We start from the raw sequence: 19838 nt of genomic DNA on the forward strand, positions 1-19838 counted from the left end.
CGAAAAGGAGGGGCTAGCATTTTTGGTATATCAGACAGAGCGCGAGATCGCTCCACATACCAGTCAATAATATCTCCAATAAGTTCATCGGCGTGAAGTCTAGTTGGAGGGAGGAGGGGGGGCTGTAGTTTCAATTCATTCGTTTCCTTCTTCAGCGTCATCAATAGTGGTGCTCAAATACGTCCATCCGGCCCGGTATATACAACTGCCCCTGATTACAAGGTGCGTTCCTACGCGACATGCTTCTCTCTGCAGTCGATACCGTCATCTGATTGTGATCCATGGCGCTTCTGTATGTTCCTCCGCTGATTAAACTACCTCATGCTGGCCATGCTTCTTGAGCAGTGATGTCGCAAGATCTATGCACCCGCCTCTATTTGTTCGCAATTCCAAAAATGGCAAAAAAGTATTCTTTCCGCATGGATGCAAGGCTCTATGCCTTGACGCTGTATGTGCGCTGAAACTTGTCGTTGACATTCTCGAGATAGTAGGTGCCGGACACGATGGTGGAGGGGTCGCCCTTGGGCTTGTAGTCCTTCTGGAGGTGAGCCTGGTGGCGCAAGTCGCACATCTGTGAGTCATTGTCAGTGGACTGCCTTGAATACAATACATCGGTGCGTTTTCTTACAGCCTCGTAAGCCTCAGGGGCAAGCTTGCGGCGGGCCTCGAGTCTGGCGGGAATGTCGAGGACCTTGGCAAGGGGGGAGACGTCTCCGTTGATACGCAGAGACAGGAAGCTGGCAGCCAGACCGGAACCGTAGCTGAAGACACCAACACGCTTGCCGCTGAGAGTGGCGGCATCTACGTAGGATAGCAAGCTAGCAACACCTCCCCATACGCTACCGCAGTACATGTTGCCAATCAGAGTGGCAACCTGGGCACCGGGAGCGACCCTCTCCTGGTACTTCTTCTTGGTGAGACCCATGAAGGTCTTCTCCACGACCTTGTCGGTCAGGGACTTCTCGTAGTCCATGTCGCGAAGCTCGGGGGCGACCTCGGCGAAGGCGGGGCTGTCGGCATCGGCGAGGTAGTCGTGGTACAGAAGACGGGCGTAGGACTTGGCGACGAGCTTGCAGTTGGGGGCATGGAAGGCAAGGTAGTCGAAACGGTCCAAGCTGGTCTTTGGGAGCTTAGCCTCGCCGTTGGTGCCGTTACCATTGGCATTGCCATTGCCGTTGACAGCCTTGGAGAGCTTGGCTTCGCGCTTGTTGTATTCACGGTAGGCAGCATCGAGAGCCTTGGTATAGCAAGTCAGAGAGTAGTGGCCGTCCACGTAGGGGTACTCGCTTGTGAGGTCGGGCTTGTAGAAGTCGTAGACGTGGGACATGTAGGAGCCACGCAGACCAGGTTCAACAACGACGGGAGCGTTGGGGCCAACGAGCATGGCAACAGCGCCAGCACCTCCAGTTGGGCGGGCGTTGCCCTTGGCGTAGAGGGCAATGTCACCGGCAACGACAATGGCATCGCGGCCGTCCCAGGCAGAAGACTCGATCCAGTTGACAGCGTTGAAGAAGGCGTTGGTGCCTCCGTAGCAAGCGTTGACCGTGTCGACACCCTCAATGTTGGTGTTGTCGCCGAAAAGCTGCATCAACACAGACTTAACCGACTTGGACTTGTCCAAGATAGTCTCAGTGCCGACCTCGAGACGGCCAATCGAGTTGGTGTCGATGTTGTATTTCTTGATGAGGTTTGAGGTGACGGTCAGGGCGAAGGAGTAAATGTCTGCAAAGGGGCGCAACAGGTCAAGACAGGCGCAAAACGGGAGGGTTGGCAGGTGAACTTACCCTCGCGGTCGTCGCAGAAGGCCATCTTGGTCTGGCCAAGACCGATGGTATACTTGCCAGCGCTGACGCCATCGAAGGTCTCCAGCTCGGATTGTTCGACATACTAAGCAGTGGCAGCAGTTGTGTCAGTAAGGATATTCAGTCGTGCGAGGAATTCCAACGAGGGGTAGCGCGTAGAGAGAGCGTGAGCGGAAGGAGGGAAGAAGCGAGACGAGACACGAGGGGTAAATTTGGCGGCAGCGGCGGCGATTTCGGCGATGAGGGGCAGCTCATGGGGGGGGGGGGGGGGGGGGGGGTATTCCCCCTTCTTTGTGATGGTGACACTGGTGCGAGTGGCGCGAAGTGGCATGGGTGAGACCAACCTGACTGGGGAAGTAAATCTCGATGGCCTTGATGCCAATGTTCTCAGGTCGGGTAGCCATTTTGGATGGCGAGTTTTAGTAAACTGAAGTTTTGGGAGGGAATGTATGGAGGGGAGTATGAATGTCTAGAAAAGTTGAAGAATTAGTTTCCGGCCCTCACTTTTAGACTTGGACGACTTTCACCGCCGTTTCAACCGGCCGGCAAAACAATCGCACAATGTGTCCAACGTGCAGAGCGAAGACAAGGGTCTTTCCAGCACTGGGCGGAGGGGGGGGGGGTAGGAAAGGAAGAGGGGGAGGGGGGTTGAAGCCCAACGCACCTATTGGCACAGAGACGGCAACTTTGTGACGGAGGGTAAAGTGTGAGGCGGAAGGTTTGGGAGGATGGGAGAGAAGGACTCGGCGAAAAGCAGAAGTAGGTAGGCTAGAGCGAGAAAACGAGAAAGAGAGGGTTGGTAAGAGGGGAAAAAAGGTGTCGGGTTGAGACGAGCGAGTAGAGGATGTGTCGAGGGGCCGAGGGGCGTTTATCTCTCTTTTTAATTTATTTTATTTTCTTCGTTTCCCACAAGCTCTTCTATGGTCGATAGGAGACTAAGGGCGGCACAAGGCACGAGGAGGATAGGTACAGAGAGGGGGGGGAGTGGTTTAATATTAAAATCCCCACTGACGTAGCAACACACACCACCGCACGGCGCGAGAAGAGTGAAGTATCCATTCGTCCATTGATGGATGGGACGGGACGGGAGACGGAGATACTAGACGGGACGCGTATCACAACCTTGCTTGGAATACCACGAGAGGAACGGCTGTGTGACAGGCAGTGACTTGGTCTGGGAGGGAGAGATAGAAGGAGTGTGCACGCAACAAGACACAAACACTGCGAATCCTACGCTCAACCCAGTCCAGGGTTTTGGAGTAGAAAAAACGGATTACTCTTCTATCGTCCTAAAACTTCCGGAGTCTTGGCCTCTTCTGTTCCTCAGCTGGCAAGTATCCCCAAGGTTGAAGACGGGGTACGGATGCTTTGGACGGGTACCCTCGCCCCAAACCGTCGGACTGAGCAAGAAATAACACGCCCTCGACTGCGGCGGGCCTTGGCCGTCTTTCTTTTGGCTCGAGCCTGGCACTGCTTGCTCCAGCTGTTGAATGCCGTCATGTTTGCATCTGGCTCTGCATAGCAAAAACGAAACACATGTCGTTCCTCAGTGACAGCGTGCCCTGCTTTGTCGAGCTTCAACAACGTAAGATGGACGGGTAGACGGATAGAGAGCGGTGGAGGGGTTGCTGTCTTGTTGAGCTGGCTGCCCCACCTGAAGCAGCACAACAGCAGCAGTTGAGCCATCAGTCCTGCCGGGGGATGCGAAGTGGTGCAAATTCAGGCTTGTTCAGCGTGTGTACAGAGTATGCGTGCGTGCGTGCGTGCGTGTGTAAATTTTGTCGATTGATGGGAGATGGGTTTTCCCTCTCCGTCAGAAGAACGGTACGTATTATTTGGCACTAGGTAGTCTTTACCTTTCTAGCTAGGTATCTAAAACTTACTCACATTGCTCCATAGAACAGGATAAAGTGGCGTGCATGCATTCAAAAAGGTATCCGGTACTTTGGTATCGTAGGTTTGAACTATCGATTGAGTGAGTTATCAGGACGCCAGTGGGCCTAGGTCGCAGCGCTAGAGACGAAGTACCGTTGAGCGGGATCGGCGGCCAAAAGTTACCTTATCAATCAGTGACCTATCTGTGAGGTTAACTTGCTGCAAGTACATGTCGGTAGATTGGGGGTGCAATATTCGACGGACTATTTACCTTCCGGGTTGTGCTTCGTTGTTTCTGCTTGCCCGGGCAGGTGTTGACAGGATCGCACGCAACCTCGTCGAAGGGAACAAGATGGATGGGCGGCTTTCGTATGGAAGCGGCTGATATTGTCTCGATTTGTCTGATCGCTCTTGACCAGTAACCAGTGCATACTAAGGAATCCGAATCAACCCAGGGAAGCCAACTCTACGTGCTGGAGAAATGATCCGAGTCTTGGGTTGCACATTGCTGTTTCGGTCATTTTCCTCCTTCCTTTTCTCCTTTCGGTCTTTTTTTCCTCCCTCAAAGTCTACCCAAAGTGAGACGGAGGGTACTTGATAATATGGCAAGACTCGTACCTCTCTCGCTCTTACATATTGAGGGTCCACTGGGCTGGTCCGTCGACGCTTTCGTGAGGCCAGAAATGCGGCAATGGGAAGCATGATTGAACACATCACTGGGCAAGAGGGGGGGCAATGAGGCGGGAGTTAGGAAAAGACCGCACGGAATCCAAACCCGCACTGCGAAGTAAAAGCGCACTCGGCGGCTTTGAGTCGCTGCCTTGTTCATGGCAGCCGGTCGAGATGGCCACTTTGAGCACTTCTCCAACGGCAAGCCAAGGTCCGGACTCGGCCATCTCCAGCGAATGGGGACTCGACCTTGACCGCTCGACACCCTGCTCAACTTTGCTGCGGGGGTCCAACCCACAGATGCGACGCAGTCCCTCTCCACCGGAGTTTGTGGCCCTTGAGGTGCAAATGCAGTAAGAGAGAGAGAGAGAGTAAAAAACGACGGCGAGTCGTGGGTATGAAGCCAGTTCCTCTTCACCAACCAGCCAGTTGCGGAAAGACTGCAGTCATTTGCGGATACTCTTACTATTGCGTTACTACATCCCGATGGAGAAAGCGATACCGACCTAATTCATACAGTACCTAAGACATGTATGAATATATGTCTTGGTAAGGTACACCTAGGTGATGCAGATGCGATGTTGCGCATGCCCCCGCGACGTGCATTGAAATCCCGCAGTCGATTTGCTCGTTCCTTTCCCACGCCTAGCGTCTCTCGCGTTTCTCCCCATTTACACGTGTAATTCGAATGGACCCCTCTAGCGGCCATGGGCTAATTGCTTGTAACTTGACCTATCCAGCTTAGCTCCATGCAAAACGGCCATGCGACGTTGACAGATCCCATCTACATAGTACAGACAACTCGCCCAGCCAGGCACATGCACAGGCACAGGAACAGGTACGCCGCACAAAAAGGAACGGGAAGGTAGGGAAAGGGACCACTGAGAACTGTGCCACCAAGCTACTAAGCCACCAAGCCACCGCAACGCGCAAACCTCAAACCAAGGGCCATTCGTCGTGGCCCGTTCATTGTCACGATACTGACCCTATCATCGGGCTTGGTGTTCGTGTCCGCCGTGGCTGAGCAACTCCTCTCTCTTCCACCTTGCCGAGCTTGGAGAGCCGACAAGCTCGCCAAAGCTTCGCAGGAGCACCCTTCACTGCTTACATCACCGACGGCTTCCTTGTCAACATTCGGCCCCTGCACGGCTGGACCCAGGCATACATAGTACGTAAGAATCGACACGGCCTTTGTCCCACCCACCCGCTCGATGCGCCCAATGACTCCGTTCACGTGTCGATGATCCCTCCCTTTCCCACTGTTTCGAGACCTCGCATCGCCGCGTCGGCCCTCCGAGAACATGGCCCCTCATCTTCTGCATCTTGCCCTTCGCTCGCCGTGATTGTGGGCACCGGCACACGGGAATTATCCACATGGGGGGTGGGGAGTGGGGAGAGCCGCCCCGTAACGACATGCCATATGTGCGTTGCAAGTGTGTCCTCTTTGTATGGCCTCGCCGGCTGCCTCGAACTCCGAGGTCCTTCGACCGAGTGTAGTAGACGCCAGAATGAAGATTTTTTTGATTTTTTCACTCTCCTTCTCTTTTCCCATTGCTCGTGTTGTCGTGCTCTGCACCGCACCGCGACCGGAACTCGCATCGGCCTTCTTGCCCAGGCCATATGGTTTGGCCCCTCGTCCCCCGCGTTCCAGAATGTCCGGTTTTTTCTTTTTGGAAACTACTGGGAAGGATGATTGCACAGCACGGCAAGGCAGACACACTCGTGAGGCACGGACAAGACTTCCCTCATCGTCCGAACTCCCCCTTCCGCTACTCTTCTTGTCCCTGCTCTACCAACCTGAGAAACCATCTGCATCTACTCACGTCACAGCCGCATACGCCCCTCCATCCGACCCGCTGAACCAATGACGATGATGACACTCTGCATTGGTTAATCCCTCTATCGCTGGGACGCGACGTCGCATCTGTCCATCCACAGCTACTTCCAGAAGCCTACTGCAAGGTGCCATCATCTCTAGCGAGAGGTTGTCGTTGCGCAACTGCCATCCATGTCCCGTCTCGGACCTCTGAGACACGGCTCGGGCGCTTATGCAAGCTGCGCCTGTCTGACCGGGCCAGTCAAGCAAGAAGCAAGAAGCAAGACGGCATGGCGTCTGAGCGTGCTGAAGACTGTGTCAATCAAGACGACGACACAGACTAGGGCTTGAGGGCTTAACGCCGTTGCACTACCACGACATTGTTCATTCAAGCGATAATTCCAACAATTTTAATGTGACAGTCCGTCTATACATCGACGTTACTCCAACTAAGGTGGAATTCCATCTGTGAAGACATATTCGCTATGACTTGGGATCGCGGTAACACTCCGGGTCCACCGCACCTGAGCCGGCCGCTCGAATGCCAGAAGATGCATATATTTGTAAGCTCTTCCCCCGCCGAAATCGAAATGAAGACTAAGGGTACAAACCTGAGGAACAGGTGCTGGTCCTTATACAACTCAACTTAAACCTCTACTGGGGTTCCGTACCCCGAGTCTCGCTTTCGGCTGGTGTTGTTGGCTCCGTCGTCGTCGGCCTTGACCTCGGAGACCGCCGCCGTCGTCGTTACCTTGGCGGGGGCTACCGATTCGGGCCCGGTGCTGGAGTCGGATCCAGAAGAAGCCGAAGACTCCGACCTTTCCTTGTTGTTTCTACTCTTCTTCTCGCCTTTGCGCTTGTTCTTCCTCTCCTCTCTCTTCTTCTCCTCTGCCTCCTCCTTTCGTTTCTTCTCTTCTGCCTCCTTCTTCTTCTTAGCTTCGGCCTGCCGCTTCTCCTCGGCAACCTTGAGTTCTTTGTCCCTCTTCTCCTTGCGCATCTCTGCGACCCATCCTTCTGCCTCGGCGACTGCCGCTTCGGCACTGCGTTTATGCTTCATCAGATATCCCTGGATTTCGGCAGGGCTGAACTCGTGCGCCGGGATCTTGTCGACGAACACCTCAGAGAGAGCCTCGACGTTGGCTACGATATCGGCGGTGCGCTTGGCTACCTGCCCGGCAAGGTCCTTCTCGGCCTCAAGGGTCAAGGCCATGCCAGGCTGCTGTGTGGGAACGTCGTTCTCGTCGCCTTCGAGGGGGGCGTAGATGGCGCGGAAGATTGCACCAATGATTTCGTCATCGGCCAGGGTAAACTTAACGATCTGGTCCACACGACCAGGACGTATGAGAGCCTTGTCGAGCTTCTCGATGTGATTTGTCGTCATGATGAGAACACGACCTTCCTGGCTAGCCACGCCGTCAAGGATGTTGAGCAGGCCGGAGAGGGAAAGCCTGCCGCTGGGCTGGTTGGCGGGGATCCCGGGAGTTAGCTGGCCGGGAACCATCTCACCACTTCCTTCTTTAGGTTCCGTGGTGTCGGTAGCTCCGTTGTCCTCTCTTGTGTGAGTGAGACCTGCGGTGTCGATGTCCTCGAGGAGGACCACACACCGCCGAGGAAGCTCAGCGAAAAGGGTAGCGAGGTTCTCCTCGTTGGCTGAGATGGAACTCAGGCTCACAATGTAAATCCTCATCTTGAAGAAGCCGGCCAGAGCAAGCGATAGCGAAGACTTGCCGGTTCCGGGGGGTCCTGTAAGGAGGTAACCGCGTCTCCAGGGGATGCCGCGGTTCGAATACCACTTACGGGTCGCGGGAGAAAGGTAGTCGGCGACATCGTCGACGAGCTCCTTCTTCGTCTTCTCGTTGAGAATGACGGTCGAAAAGGGTCGAGACGTTCGCGCCATGCAGCGCTGCCATGTGGGCTCGGTGGAGCCCGCGCGTGTGCTGCCGCGGTAGATCATGGTCTTCTGGGAGTCTTTCTTCTGGTACTCAGCGCGGGCCTCCTGAAGGAGCTCCTTGAGGATCCAAGGGTTGCGGCCGAAGCACGAAAGACTGATCTCTTCCCGCTCGCTAACAACCAGGTACGAGGCCTGCTCGCGATTCTGACTCCTCTTGAAGAGCAGAAGATGGCCGCGGTACCAGAAGGAGTGGCTGCCGAAGCTGGGCGTGTATGCGAGAGGCTTCTTCTTCGGGCCAAACTCCGAAGGGGATCCATCGGCAGGGAAAGTGTCGTCGCTCTCCTCCTCGTCGTCGTCCCAACGCCAGAGGAACCAAGAGCGCGAGCTCAGGTTGGTGTTGACAACAAAACGTCGCGAGTTCTTGGCGAAGCGTTGAGCGGCGACCCAGGACATGAGAATGTTGTAAATCTCGTCATCTGTACGGACCTCGACGGTAGACATGAGGTGCTTCTCGACCTTTTCCCAGATGTAGTCGCTGAAGTAGCGCCAGGCAAAGGTGGCGCCGCCGCAGAGGATGACGAGGGGGATGTAGACGTTGAGGTCGATGCCTAGGTACCTTTGGAAGGCCGTCGTAAAGACACTGAAGCCTGGGAAGAAGAAGTCGAGCAGCGCCAGCTGGGGCGCGGGCTGGGGGGTGCTTGTCGAGGTATTGATGGGCTCCGCGAATGCGGAATGGGTGTCTGTGTCCATGGCGGAAATGATGTCGAGGAGTTCAAAGGGGGGCCAGCTCGACCAAAGATTTTCGAGTGTTCGGTTAACGGTGCTTATCCTTAATGGCGGTTGGGGGTGGCCGACGTCGAGAGAGGCACTCCTTGCGTGAAGCGGATGAGACCAGGAATGGTTGAGGGCGGGGGATGGAACTGAGGACTTTTGGATTCGGGAAAAGCAGGCTGCCCTATATACTCGGCTGTAGGTGGTATATAAACACGCACGCAAGTGAGGCAACCATCGCCGAGGCGTTCATGTGTTCGTGACCATACTCTAGCCAGTAAGACACATGTGCCAGGCACCCACCATACAAAAGGACGGGAAACGCATATTCCACAAGACACTTCACTGTCCAATTGGAAACAAGGCCATTTTAGACCAATGGGTTCACGAGCATGGCGTTACGTGAGGCCGCCAGACGGAGAACCGTTCGCTTGAGTCACTCGGGATTACGCTATGGGAGCGGCGAGAGACGAAAGTCCTAGGCTACTGTTCTCCTACAAGCTTGCTAGCTGCGGAAAAGGCTTCTTGGGGATGACGATCGACTCTTGTCCAGACCCCCGCTAGCTAGGCAACAGTGCCACTTACTACCACACTCAAGACCAGTAAGGCTGAGACTATGACGGAGGGGAGCAAAGGACAAGTCCCACCACAACTATGTGTTTACGGGCGCAGGGTCTCGGGCGGAAATCTGCGGGTAAGGAAAGCGGTAAAGCCCGAGTTACAAAAACCAGAGAACATCTGACAGTCCAGGAAATGGAATAATGTGAGACTCATAGGCTACAGGTACCTATGGCAATACATCCGCAGTAGCTGGAGCGAAGGATGACTGCATATCAACCATGCAGGACTTAGATATGCATGTCATCCTAGTGGACGAAAAGAAAGACGACCCCATCCCGGGAGTGGACAAATGAGATGCTACGGCTTCAATGAGAACGTGCCTGGTTTCGTACGAATCGTGTCAACGTCTTCACAATACGAGATGGACGTCTTGTGGACCAACAGTCTGGGTTCAGTTGCGGTTGTGTCGGGGTGAAGTCCGGAAGGGGGTCGATAAGAGCCTTCTCCGCGTGAGGAACTCATAGCACATGCACCTTGACTGGTTCGTATTGGCCGACTGCAAACGCGGTGCCTTGGTGAACGTAGCATGGTGGGCGTTGGGTGGTGAGGCTAATCCGTGGCTGGGAGCAGACTCAGCCACCCACGCGAAGGTGTTGGCTACAGCGGCTTCCCCGGATGACGCAGAGCCGGCCGGACCCAGAAGCTGGGCGCTTGAATCCACTCTTTTAAAGCTTGTCTGCGTGGGTTCTCGTGAAGCCAGTTGATATGGTATCGCATCAGGCTTGTTGCCATTCTGCACAGACTTGCTGCGATGGTATTGGTTGGCAACGGAACTTACGTCAAGCTCTTATTTACGTCTCTTATCATTCCAGGACTTGCTGGTTGGATATCCATATCTCAAACGCCACGGCCTTTGGCGGCCATCAATCCATTCGGAGCTCGAGTTTGGATACTTGATTGAAGTATCGAAGGACAGAAGTTACTCTCGACTAGCTGTGTTCTGCATGCACCACTTATTGCAATTGCGCACTATTTCTAGATGAATACAACAAGAACATCAACAGCGCAGGCCATTTCTCTGTCAAATTCGACTTGATTACAATTTTTGCCAAATAAATATCGCATGATCTCGTCATTGAAACCGGATTTTACAAATCATCCGAACCCATCCCTTTCCTTGAAGGTTCTGTATCTCCCTTCGGTGTGGTCTGGGTACCAATCGGGGAGGGGACTATGAGAATTGGTTTGTTCGTGCAAACGCCGAGTCCCAAAACAATAAAACCGCGAGCCAAAGAAATATACCACCTACCGAGTGCCTTTCACTCATTTCCCATCCCCCAAATATCACACTTATTGGATAAATTGTCAACGTCGATGCTCGAAAGCGATCCCATTACGCCCAGTCATCGTACTTCCCTGGGCCATCGCCGCCACCACCTCCACCATCACCATTGAGATCGAAGAAGGCTGGGGCACCACCGCTTCCGAAAGCAGGAGGAGGCGGTGGTGGAGGAGGAGGAGGAGGGTGGTATCCGGCGTTCATGTCGACGAAGCCGGGGTTCTCATCGTACATCGGGGCACCCGGAGGCGCCATGAACTGCGGAGGTGGGGGCGGGTGGCCGAACGGGGGTGGCTGCTGGTGCGGGGGAGGGGGCATGGTGAAGCGAGGCCGGCCATAGTCGTTCTGGCCCCTCCCACGGCGTCCGTTGCTCCGGCGGCTGGACCTGGAGGCGATCTCAGAGATGCTGTCATCCCACTTCGGCTTGACCCAGGCGTAGGTGGTATACGAAACATCGCTGTAGATGCTGGCGGCGTCGTCATCATCCCAGTCCTCCTGGTACTCGCGAACTTTGGTCTTGCGCAGAGACATTGGCTTGCCAAAGGGAGCCCCAGCAGTGTATTTCAGGAGAGAGACGGCCCAATGGTCGCTCCGGATGTTGGAGTGGGACACCTCGGACGACCTCGACTTCTTGGAACTTCCCGAGCTTGAAGAAGACCTCGAGGACGAACGGGACGAGCCGCCGGACGAGTAGCTTGAGACAGACGAGGCATCGTCCATGCGGTGACGGTGGCCCATGGCTGTTGCGGTCTGGCCACGGACAAATGTGTACTATCTGATTTCGTATGGGCGACGGACTGAACTATGCAGAGCGAGCAGTGGCTGCAGATGCAGCGTGCAAAGGTCTGAGGGGATGCAAGGGGGGCAACTTGGTCTGACGCAGCAGGACGAAGGAATAGCAGGCCACGGCTGGATTCTTCGCCAGTCGAGTTGAGTTGAGTTTGCTGGTCACCGAGGAAGAGACGGTGCAAGCGACGAGAAACGAGCGCCAAACAGCGGGCCGCCGGGATGGGGCTTCATCAAATACTTGTTGCACTCTGCGGTGCAGTGGGAACGGTCGAGCGCGGCCGTGAGCGACCACATCCATGGTCGATGCTGCTCGCCTCATCTTGTCCCAGGAGGGCTTGGACAGAGCAGCGGCCCATGCAATACAATGTGCATGATGTAAAGTGCAAAAGCTAGGGGATTGGTACGAAGCAGCCAAAGTGAGGGAGTACACACGCGAGATTGAACCAGTAATGGCTAAGTAACGGTCGTGAGGGAGGCTACGATGAGTCTGTACACACCGTATGCGGGGTTCTCCACCCTCCCAGCAAGTCCGAGCAATTGAGTAGTCAGTCAGCTTTCCGCCCTGCTTCGCGGCAGGCCTGCACTGACCAACATCCATTAACTGTGTTTCAACCTGATCTTTTGAGACAACTCAAAATACGTTCGAGGGGGCACGATGTCCCGACTCTGGCATCGCCAGCTACCTAGGCAAGGCAGCTATCCTGGGCCAAGTTGCACGGCGATGCATGTACAGCCACACGAGAAGTAAGGGGGAAACTGAACGGACCGAAAGACGCGGGGTGGAACAGAATGCGGGAATCACCGGGTGTCTCTCTCGTCAAGGACTTGCAACAAGTGACATCAACGCCACACGCCACGCCATTGAACAGATATGGCAATCGGCGTGGATGTTAGCGAAGCTTGCAAGTTTGCGGGCCGGTGATAAAACAGGCCAGCCTTAAGCAGTATGAACCAAGGGTGAGCAAAGCTCGCTTTAGTGCTCCACCATAGGTCGTAGTCGTCCGCTGCCTCCCAGCCAACCCCGAAGACCGGCTGACCTTAATGTATGGGACAGAAATGAGGCTGCAGGTGCAGAACTAATGTATGAGAGGCAGCCAGGCAGCCAACGGAAAACCCATCATCCCAAGCAACCCCTGTGCCAAGAGGGCGACGCACTTGCATGGCTGTTGTCGTTGGTGATAAAGGGGGAAGGTGTATGACTGGATGCCAGATGGAAACAGGGCGACTCAACGTGCGAACGACAGCCACTCGGCAACACATCTTGTCTTGACTTGCAGTAGCCCCAGATTCCCCTCACCATACAAAAGACGCGGCAACCATACGCCCCCTATCGAAACTACTTTGACAAAGAACATAAAATGCTCACACTATTAGTCTAGTGGATATGTCATTTTCTACTGCCTCTTGGCTTGGAGGCGTTCCTTTAAGCAGGCTGACTGAAATGTAGCGCGCCCGTCTTAGTCGCCTGTACCTCGGTGTTCGGTCACCAGACGAGAATGGTGCCTGTTGAGAGGGGTCTCACCGAAATGAATGGATGAGCACGAAGGAGGTGAGGACTTGGCATAACAGCTAAAGCTGCAGCCGCCCGTTTAGTGTCCAGCGTTCAGCACAAGGCGGTCGTCAACAGCCATCAGAGCGATGAGCCGCAGACGGTCGCAACGGGTGGGTAGGTTGTTGGTAGCTGCTTACACTGGCTGGAATTGGCTGCTTGCGGCATCGACTAGGTTTCTGCTTGGTTGCCTGAACACCTTGTCAGATGGCCGCCGGAACCAAGGCCGCACGCTTAATGGGCTGTGCTGATGGCAAAATCTAGGGCAAATCAGTCGCTGAAGAAGAACGGCACTTGTACGTGTGTACGTAGTAAGTTAGTCAGGCTGCTATTGCCTGCAGCGCCGTGGCAACTAAGGAGGAGGGCAAGGGGGAGTGGGTTTGACATCATGAGGCTCTGCCTATGTAGTATGGCCGGTGCTTCAGGGGATGACGGGGGTAAAATAAAAAGTTGAGCAAAGTTGGGCTGTCGATCATATTAGTTGCGTGGTGGGTGTCGATAGCAACGCGTTGCGTAGCTGTCGGAAGGGCGAAGGCCACAGCAACACAGGAGGAGTTTCGAGGGGCCTCGACTGAAAATGAGACTGCAGCGTCCAGTTTACACGAGTCCGGCATATGATTATGGCAAGGCTAGGTTCAAGAAAGGTCGAGAGATTAGAAGGAGAAAATGAAGAAGGTAGAAACGAAGACGAGACTGCCCAGAGCCGGGAACGGTTCATCGGTGACCGAGTTGCAGCTACAAGGAAAGCTTCGTGTAGTTTCTAGACGCAGCAAATGGTGAGTGGCAAGGGTTGCCGTTCTAGGCACTCGGATCGAGACGAGAAGAAGTTAAGCCGAGGACATTTACAGAGTACGGAGTATCCGTACTCTGTCCTGTTCTTGTTGCATCCGAAAAACAGACAAACAGCGTCTTCTGCGGGCGGAGCAGACCGTGCTTAATTGCCGAAGCGCGGCGAAAGACGGCGAACGGTATTGACCGACAACAGCGGGTGCTTCCTGTCGATCACAGTAAACCAAGTGTTTTATTCGACACGACCCAAGTCGTAACGAGGCAGCGAGCGTTCTTGTCTGGGCCGCAGTCCACAGTTGCGTTGCAGTTGCAGTGGCAAGGATGAGACGAGGCAACGACGGACCTCGCGCAGAGTTTCGGTCTCCACATGCCCTTTTTCCTTGGCGGATATGGTAAGATTTGTTCCACAGGTTGCAGCACAGACAGGCCCCAGTGGCCCCTCCTGCCGTAGTTAGGTACTTAAGGTACTTAGGGGTGGTGCAGCGCTAGTCCGGTTAAGGCAGTGGCGCGATGCGCCTGTGCCGGAACCCTCTGTCGCCCTCTGCGGTGCATGTTCCTCCGAGCACAGCGAGCGAGTCCATATTTCTCCTCCGCGCCGAAGAAACACCATCGGGCGGTTCACGAGGCGGGATCCCCACTGTTTGCTAAACGTCTGAAACCCTGCTCCGTGACAGCGTTCCTCCGGGAGTCCATCCTCTATCCATCTCTTCCCGTCCCTTATGAGGAGGGCGGGGTTTGATAGAGTCAGTCAAAGCTGGTAGCAGCAGCCACAAGAAACGTTCTGTTCCGACTGACGAGCTGAAAATTCTTTTTGTGTCACACCTTCCTCGCAAGATTCGCTTTCGCCGAAGGTTTCGGGCCGCCGTCCTCCTTGGCCAGGAGTCGGTCCCGTCGTCCAAGATTTGGTTTGTTGGCAGTTTCCGACAAGGGCTGCCACAGCTTGGCTCAGCCCGACTCATACAGGAGCTCACACGATCCTTCGTTTCTAAGTCTGGTGCCGAACCAGTTGCATCTATGCATGGTGCCGGACAATGCGAAAAACTACATCGAACCGAATGCCTATTATCAGAGCAAACCAAGATCGCTGTCATTTATTGACTGTAGAAAACGTTGACAACATGACATCCATTTTCGTCGTGTTCTTGCAAATACTTGTGTCGCTGGGATGGTTATGGGCAGGGCCGCATAAGTCTGTGTCAGGGACGAGGAAGGACCAGCTAAGGCCCTTGTTTACTGCCAGATCGAGACGGTACGGTGCGGTGAGTCGAGCAACGAATGAGAGATTACCATTGGCAAAGATGATGTGGTGAATAGGAAAGAAAAACTCATCTAGGAATGAGGGATTTGGTGTTCGGCATTAGATGGATGCCGTAGTAGTGTACAGCCATGAGTTGTCTCACACAGCGGTGTCTCGAGCATCGGCAGCGTGAATCAAGACGAATTGAGACTCGTAGACAAGGCGGTCTCTCTTGAGGTCGCAAAGGTACGCAATAGGGAAAAACACAGCATCAGAAAACACAGTATAAAGGCCATGCCTGTATAGCAAGACGAACGAGGAAGACGAACGAGGAGGACACAAGCGGATTGTTTATGATCGACTACATCCTACTCTCCTTCTCAACTCAACCAGGCCCACTGTGTCTTGTCGAAGGGATGCCGTTGAAGGGGCATGTTCCAGTTAATTAAACGAGAGATTCTGTTTAGGTGGACCCGCTGTAGCGTTACTGCCGTGTCGTGACGGACTCAGTCGGGTCCAACGCGTGGGCTCACCCAAGTTAGCGTTCGTCGACTCCAGACGCCAATGCTGCAACCCCCACCGTTCTCTCACACACGAACGAACGCCTGCATCTGCACATCTGCACCTAGGTTTAGTCGCCGCACCCACCTGCAGCTTCAGGGGATCGACTGGTTGCTTTGGGTTGGAAACACGACTCGTCCTCGGTCTCTCTTTGCTGTCGAAGTAGCCGTACACATGCCCAGCAGCTACTGTCCAAATCACGTCGGTACCTAGATATCTACGAATATACAGCGCCTCGTTGGGCCATCGGACGCTCACAAACATAAGCCGGACAACCCTGGTTTTCCAAATCCTCGCATCCTGCATGCTGTGGTGCCCACCATTTGTAGCCCGCTGACTGACGCGAGACTAGGGAGCACACGTCCCTCGCCTTTAACTAGCTCGGACCGGAGGTACATGTTTCGTCTGCGAGTGTATAATGATAAGTCATGTACCTTTTGTCCAATGGCCTTAGTATCCCTGGGCTTCAGGAATCCCTCGGCCCCCGGCCAGAGATGCAAGCAAGCCTTGCCTTCGATCAAGGGCACCCGGCACAGGCTACAACCAAAGACGGCCTGGTATCCCATTCCTCCCTCTCCCCCCTCCTCCACTCCTCCCTCTCTCCTCCACCTTTTCTCTGGGCTGGGCCGGTGTTCTCTCCTTCCGTCGTCCGCCTGTGTTGAGTGTTCGTACCTCTTTTTGGCGTTCTCTGCATTAGAGCAAGGCACCCTCGGCCGTTTTTCTGGCTCTAGCAGAGAAATCTCCAGCGGGTTGCTTAGCATCTGAATACGGCCCCTGGGTGTCCTGCCTCCGCAGCCGGTACATGTCTACCTGCCCACCGACCTACCTAGGAAAGGGAAAAAGAGGATCCACTCCCTTCTCACTCCTTCCTAGTCTTTCCTAGTGCCACCAATGGCACGCCTGGACTCTTCGTGTCGGACCCCAAACCCAAAGTGTTCCTGAATCGTCCAACCTTGTCTGGTATTATCCTCCCGCACCCGCACCCACACTCTCACTCTCTCTTTCGCCCTACGCCCATTCCTCTTCTCCTCCACGGTCTTGCCTACCAAACGTTTTTCCTTTGCCTTTCCTTTCCACGCTGCGAACTTCATCACCTACCCATCCACGGAATCCGAGAAAACACCCCTTTAATAATACTGCCGCCTTGTACGACGACGACGACGACGACGACGACGCCTCTTCCATTATCCGACTTTCTCTAGACAGCGAACGACTCATTTGGAGCGGCACTCCATCGAGGCGACAAGAGAGGCACTGCACTGCGAGTTGAGGTTTGGGTTGGATCTGGGCCTCCGTGGTCAGCGGCCGACGTCCATGTTGTGAACTTGGTGTCACCAAACTCTCGAACGGCCACAGCTTGTCGTTGATTCCTGACCAAACCATCCGACATCAACATGGATCCTTTCCATGACAAGGCGGGCAACGATCGGAGGGCTTCCCTCAGGATGTCGGCAAGCGCCTCGCTCACGGCCAACGAAGATGATGACTATGCCTTGGCAGCAATGGGCATATCTGATGGTTTTCGCCCAGCCGATCTGTCTGCTGCTCATCAGCCCATCGCCTCGACCACAATTCCTTCGACTGGCTCGGCGGTTGTGTCGCGAGACTCCCCGGTTCCGCAGCGTGCCACACCCGCCCGACCGTCTAGCATCGCAAAACCTCCACACTCACACGACCCACTGGCTCTCCGTCACGACGGTTCAGCATCTCAATCAAGCGGCGCGCCCATGTCCCGTATTTCCAGCACCTCCACCGACTCACCCATCATTCGATCCGAGAGCCCCTACGAAGGTCCGTCCGGTCCGTCCCATCCGTACCAAATGTACCCACAACGGACAAATAGCGTGGCAACGTCAACAACTGCTCGCATGTCGGAACGCTCCTACGCAGGACCACGTGGGCCAACCCATCCGTACGCACTTTACACGCAGAACACCGTACCTGTCGATACAGCTGAGAGCGACAGTATTCCCGTAGGATTTGCGGGCCGTTCCGACGGTTACCATCGACGGATCGGTCCTGAAGGAGAGGAAATTGCCGACTTGATCGGCCCTTTGGGGCATACAGAAGAACTTCCACCATACACCAGATACCCCGAGCAAGCATACGCAAGGAAACAACCGGGCGCACCCCAATTGACATCAGGGCAGCAGTCACATCAAGACCAGCAGCGACAAGGACAGCCGTCACCGTCGTCACCGCAGCAGCAATCACAACAACCTGCAGTTGCTGTCATGACTGCCACAGTTGCCCCTATTCCTGGCGCTGGTGGTCTTGGACTTGCTACTCGAAACCCAGAGTTTGAATCCCGAGAGGATCTCCGCCTCCAACCGTCCCGCATGTCATCTCGGACACTTGCCTCCGATACTGCCAGCCAGCACGAAATCAACACCGCCGCCGAGGTTTATGCCGAGAAGGGAGAAGTTCAGTCCGACCGTAAGTGGCAAAAAAGGGCAAAGAAGCGGTTGTTTGGTGTGATACCTTACTGGGCCATCTGCCTGTTGGCAGTTGGACTTGTGATGATGTGAGTACTGGCCTGTCCGCCACATGCCTTCTCCCCCCAAGTTAACAAGCTCTTCAGGGGCATCATATTGGGCGCTGTCATTGGTACCTTCTTCGCCAAACACAAGAAACCACCCGGAAAACATCAAGACGACGAGCCCATCCCGCTCGTCATTCCTACGGCTACCGTGGACATCAAACCACTGGCTACATTGCCACCAGACCTTCCTGCGATGGAAGTCGGCACATTTGGCTTACCACCTCTAATTGCAAGCCAGGCGCCAAGCACCTGTTTTAACGACACCACACAGTCGCAAGCTTGGACATGCAACATCCCATTCACAAGCTACGTCATGGGCGTTTCCAGAATTGCCAACGAACTGCCTATATCCGATTACACCCTGAAACTTACTACTTTTAACGATAGCGACCACGACGAGAACTTTCGATTCAACATGTTCTCTTGGGGCACTCAGCCACCTTTGATCATGGATCCCTTGAAGATGCGGCTTGTCAACGATACTTCGGAACCGGGCCGTGGCGCCGCATGGTTTGCTCAGATGACGTATAACAAGACAGTCATTGTGGCTGAGGATAGGTTTCCCGGCGTCAGCACCCCTAAGAAGCAACAGCCACAGTCGAAGAGAGGATGGGGTGGCCCATCATCTCAAATGGGAGAATTTAGCAGAAAAGGTGTGAAGGGAGCACAGGCTGGTGACAGACCTTGGATTTGCACATGGCCTGGGACCCTTCTCGAAGTGTTTGTGTACCCGGCGCAGAACAACAGCTATCGGAAACCTACCTCGACCATGCGGCCCACTGCGGCTGCAACCTTTCCGCCATCGACCTCGACGCAGTTCTTGGTTCGTCATGGCCTGCAGACCGAGGCCCCTCGGCCAAGTTCCATGCCCAGTGATCGGCCACATCGCGCACCACCACCGCCATACCCCCAAGTCATCAAGTTCGAAGAGCGACGTGTATCTCTTGATCAAACAAAGAACGCCGTCTGTCAACAAGTCGAAGTTTGCGACGACGGCGAGAACACTGTTCCTGTCTTGACTGACGAGGGCCAGCCGGTTGAGGTTTTCATCATGGAAAACCGGCAAACTGTGGCGATAGCTGACTCGACAAAGCGTTGGATACACGAAGACAGTTTACTGGTGTCTCCCCGAGACCGACCAGCGAGGACGAGTCAGTTGAGCGATTGCGGGTGCATATGGTGGTTCACATGAGCCCCAAAAACTCTCGAGGTTTCGCAACTACAATTTGGATTCCTTACTGTACAGCTTAATGTTCTACATCCACCATCCTATCAGCCAATGGCTATCTTGTTCAAAAACTCCTTTATAGGCGCTGTCTCGATTTGGACCAGCATCACGGGCGTTTTCTTTTTCTTTCCTCTTCTGTCTTTTTTTTTGGCGCAGTCGGACAGGCAATTTTATATATCCGGCGAATAACTAAGGGTGGGCGGACACTCCGCCTCTCCCCTCTGAGAGGTTACGTTTGTATGACCAGCCAAACTTTATTGGGAAATATCCTTTGATTTGGTGTTGCTTCTCTGGATTTGCCTTGTGCGTCAACTCATGACGAGATCAAACTTCAGAAACCGGCAAGAGAAAGCAAGCGGTGGTAGATAAAAAACAACCCTCGCTGTAAACAGCTTCCTTTAAAATCAATCGGTGACATG

At 54.5% G+C, this 19838-nt stretch overlaps 4 protein-coding genes across 4 annotated transcripts; 1 reads left to right on the top strand and 3 right to left on the bottom strand.

The window, feature by feature from the left end:
• Position 1: 1 nt before the first annotated feature.
• Positions 2 to 2622, bottom strand: CDEST_11218 (Putative hydroxymethylglutaryl-coenzyme A synthase, active, hydroxymethylglutaryl-CoA synthase). The gene is made up of 5 exons (XM_062927374.1): positions 2467 to 2622; positions 2147 to 2271; positions 1785 to 1887; positions 629 to 1722; positions 2 to 571 (listed from the first exon to the last, which is right to left on the bottom strand). Exons 2-5 carry the CDS (start codon positions 2204 to 2206, stop codon positions 434 to 436), a joined length of 1395 nt encoding a protein of 464 aa, XP_062783425.1. The 5' UTR covers positions 2207 to 2271; positions 2467 to 2622; the 3' UTR covers positions 2 to 433.
• Positions 2623 to 6795: 4173 nt separating this feature from the next.
• Positions 6796 to 9050, bottom strand: CDEST_11219 (Putative AAA+ ATPase domain, ATPase, AAA-type, core). The gene has a single exon (XM_062927375.1). The coding sequence runs from the start codon at positions 8801 to 8803 to the stop codon at positions 6809 to 6811; it is 1995 nt and encodes a 664-aa protein (XP_062783426.1). The 5' UTR covers positions 8804 to 9050; the 3' UTR covers positions 6796 to 6808.
• Positions 9051 to 10184: 1134 nt separating this feature from the next.
• CDEST_11220 (uncharacterized protein) lies at positions 10185 to 11689 on the bottom strand. The gene has a single exon (XM_062927376.1). It carries the CDS (start codon positions 11460 to 11462, stop codon positions 10779 to 10781), a length of 684 nt encoding a protein of 227 aa, XP_062783427.1. The 5' UTR covers positions 11463 to 11689; the 3' UTR covers positions 10185 to 10778.
• A 4863-nt stretch (positions 11690 to 16552) lies between these two features.
• Positions 16553 to 19837, top strand: CDEST_11221 (uncharacterized protein). The gene is made up of 2 exons (XM_062927377.1): positions 16553 to 18173; positions 18231 to 19837. The coding sequence occupies exons 1-2, from the start codon at positions 17044 to 17046 to the stop codon at positions 19381 to 19383; spliced, it is 2283 nt and encodes a 760-aa protein (XP_062783428.1). The 5' UTR covers positions 16553 to 17043; the 3' UTR covers positions 19384 to 19837.
• Position 19838: the final 1 nt, after the last annotated feature.

Source organism: Colletotrichum destructivum, chromosome 7, assembly GCF_034447905.1.
Source record: "Colletotrichum destructivum chromosome 7, complete sequence".
Classification (NCBI taxonomy): domain Eukaryota; kingdom Fungi; phylum Ascomycota; class Sordariomycetes; order Glomerellales; family Glomerellaceae; genus Colletotrichum; species Colletotrichum destructivum.

Bases quoted from the DNA above. Each gene is read 5' to 3' on its own strand.
- CDEST_11221 (XM_062927377.1), top strand. From the start codon at position 17,044: ATGGATCCTTTCCATGACAAGGCGGGCAACGATCGGAGGGCTTCCCTC. The intron at 18,174-18,230 runs GTGAGTACTGGC...CAAGCTCTTCAG, and splicing joins GCAGTTGGACTTGTGATGAT to GGGCATCATATTGGGCGCTG.
- CDEST_11219 (XM_062927375.1), bottom strand. From the start codon at position 8,803: ATGGACACAGACACCCATTCCGCATTCGCGGAGCCCATCAATACCTCG.
- CDEST_11218 (XM_062927374.1), bottom strand. From the start codon at position 2,206: ATGGCTACCCGACCTGAGAACATTGGCATCAAGGCCATCGAGATTTAC. The intron at 1,723-1,784 runs GTAAGTTCACCT...GCCCCTTTGCAG, and splicing joins CTTCTGCGACGACCGCGAGG to ACATTTACTCCTTCGCCCTG. The intron at 572-628 runs GTAAGAAAACGC...AATGACTCACAG, and splicing joins CCCCTGAGGCTTACGAGGCT to ATGTGCGACTTGCGCCACCA.
- CDEST_11220 (XM_062927376.1), bottom strand. From the start codon at position 11,462: ATGGGCCACCGTCACCGCATGGACGATGCCTCGTCTGTCTCAAGCTAC.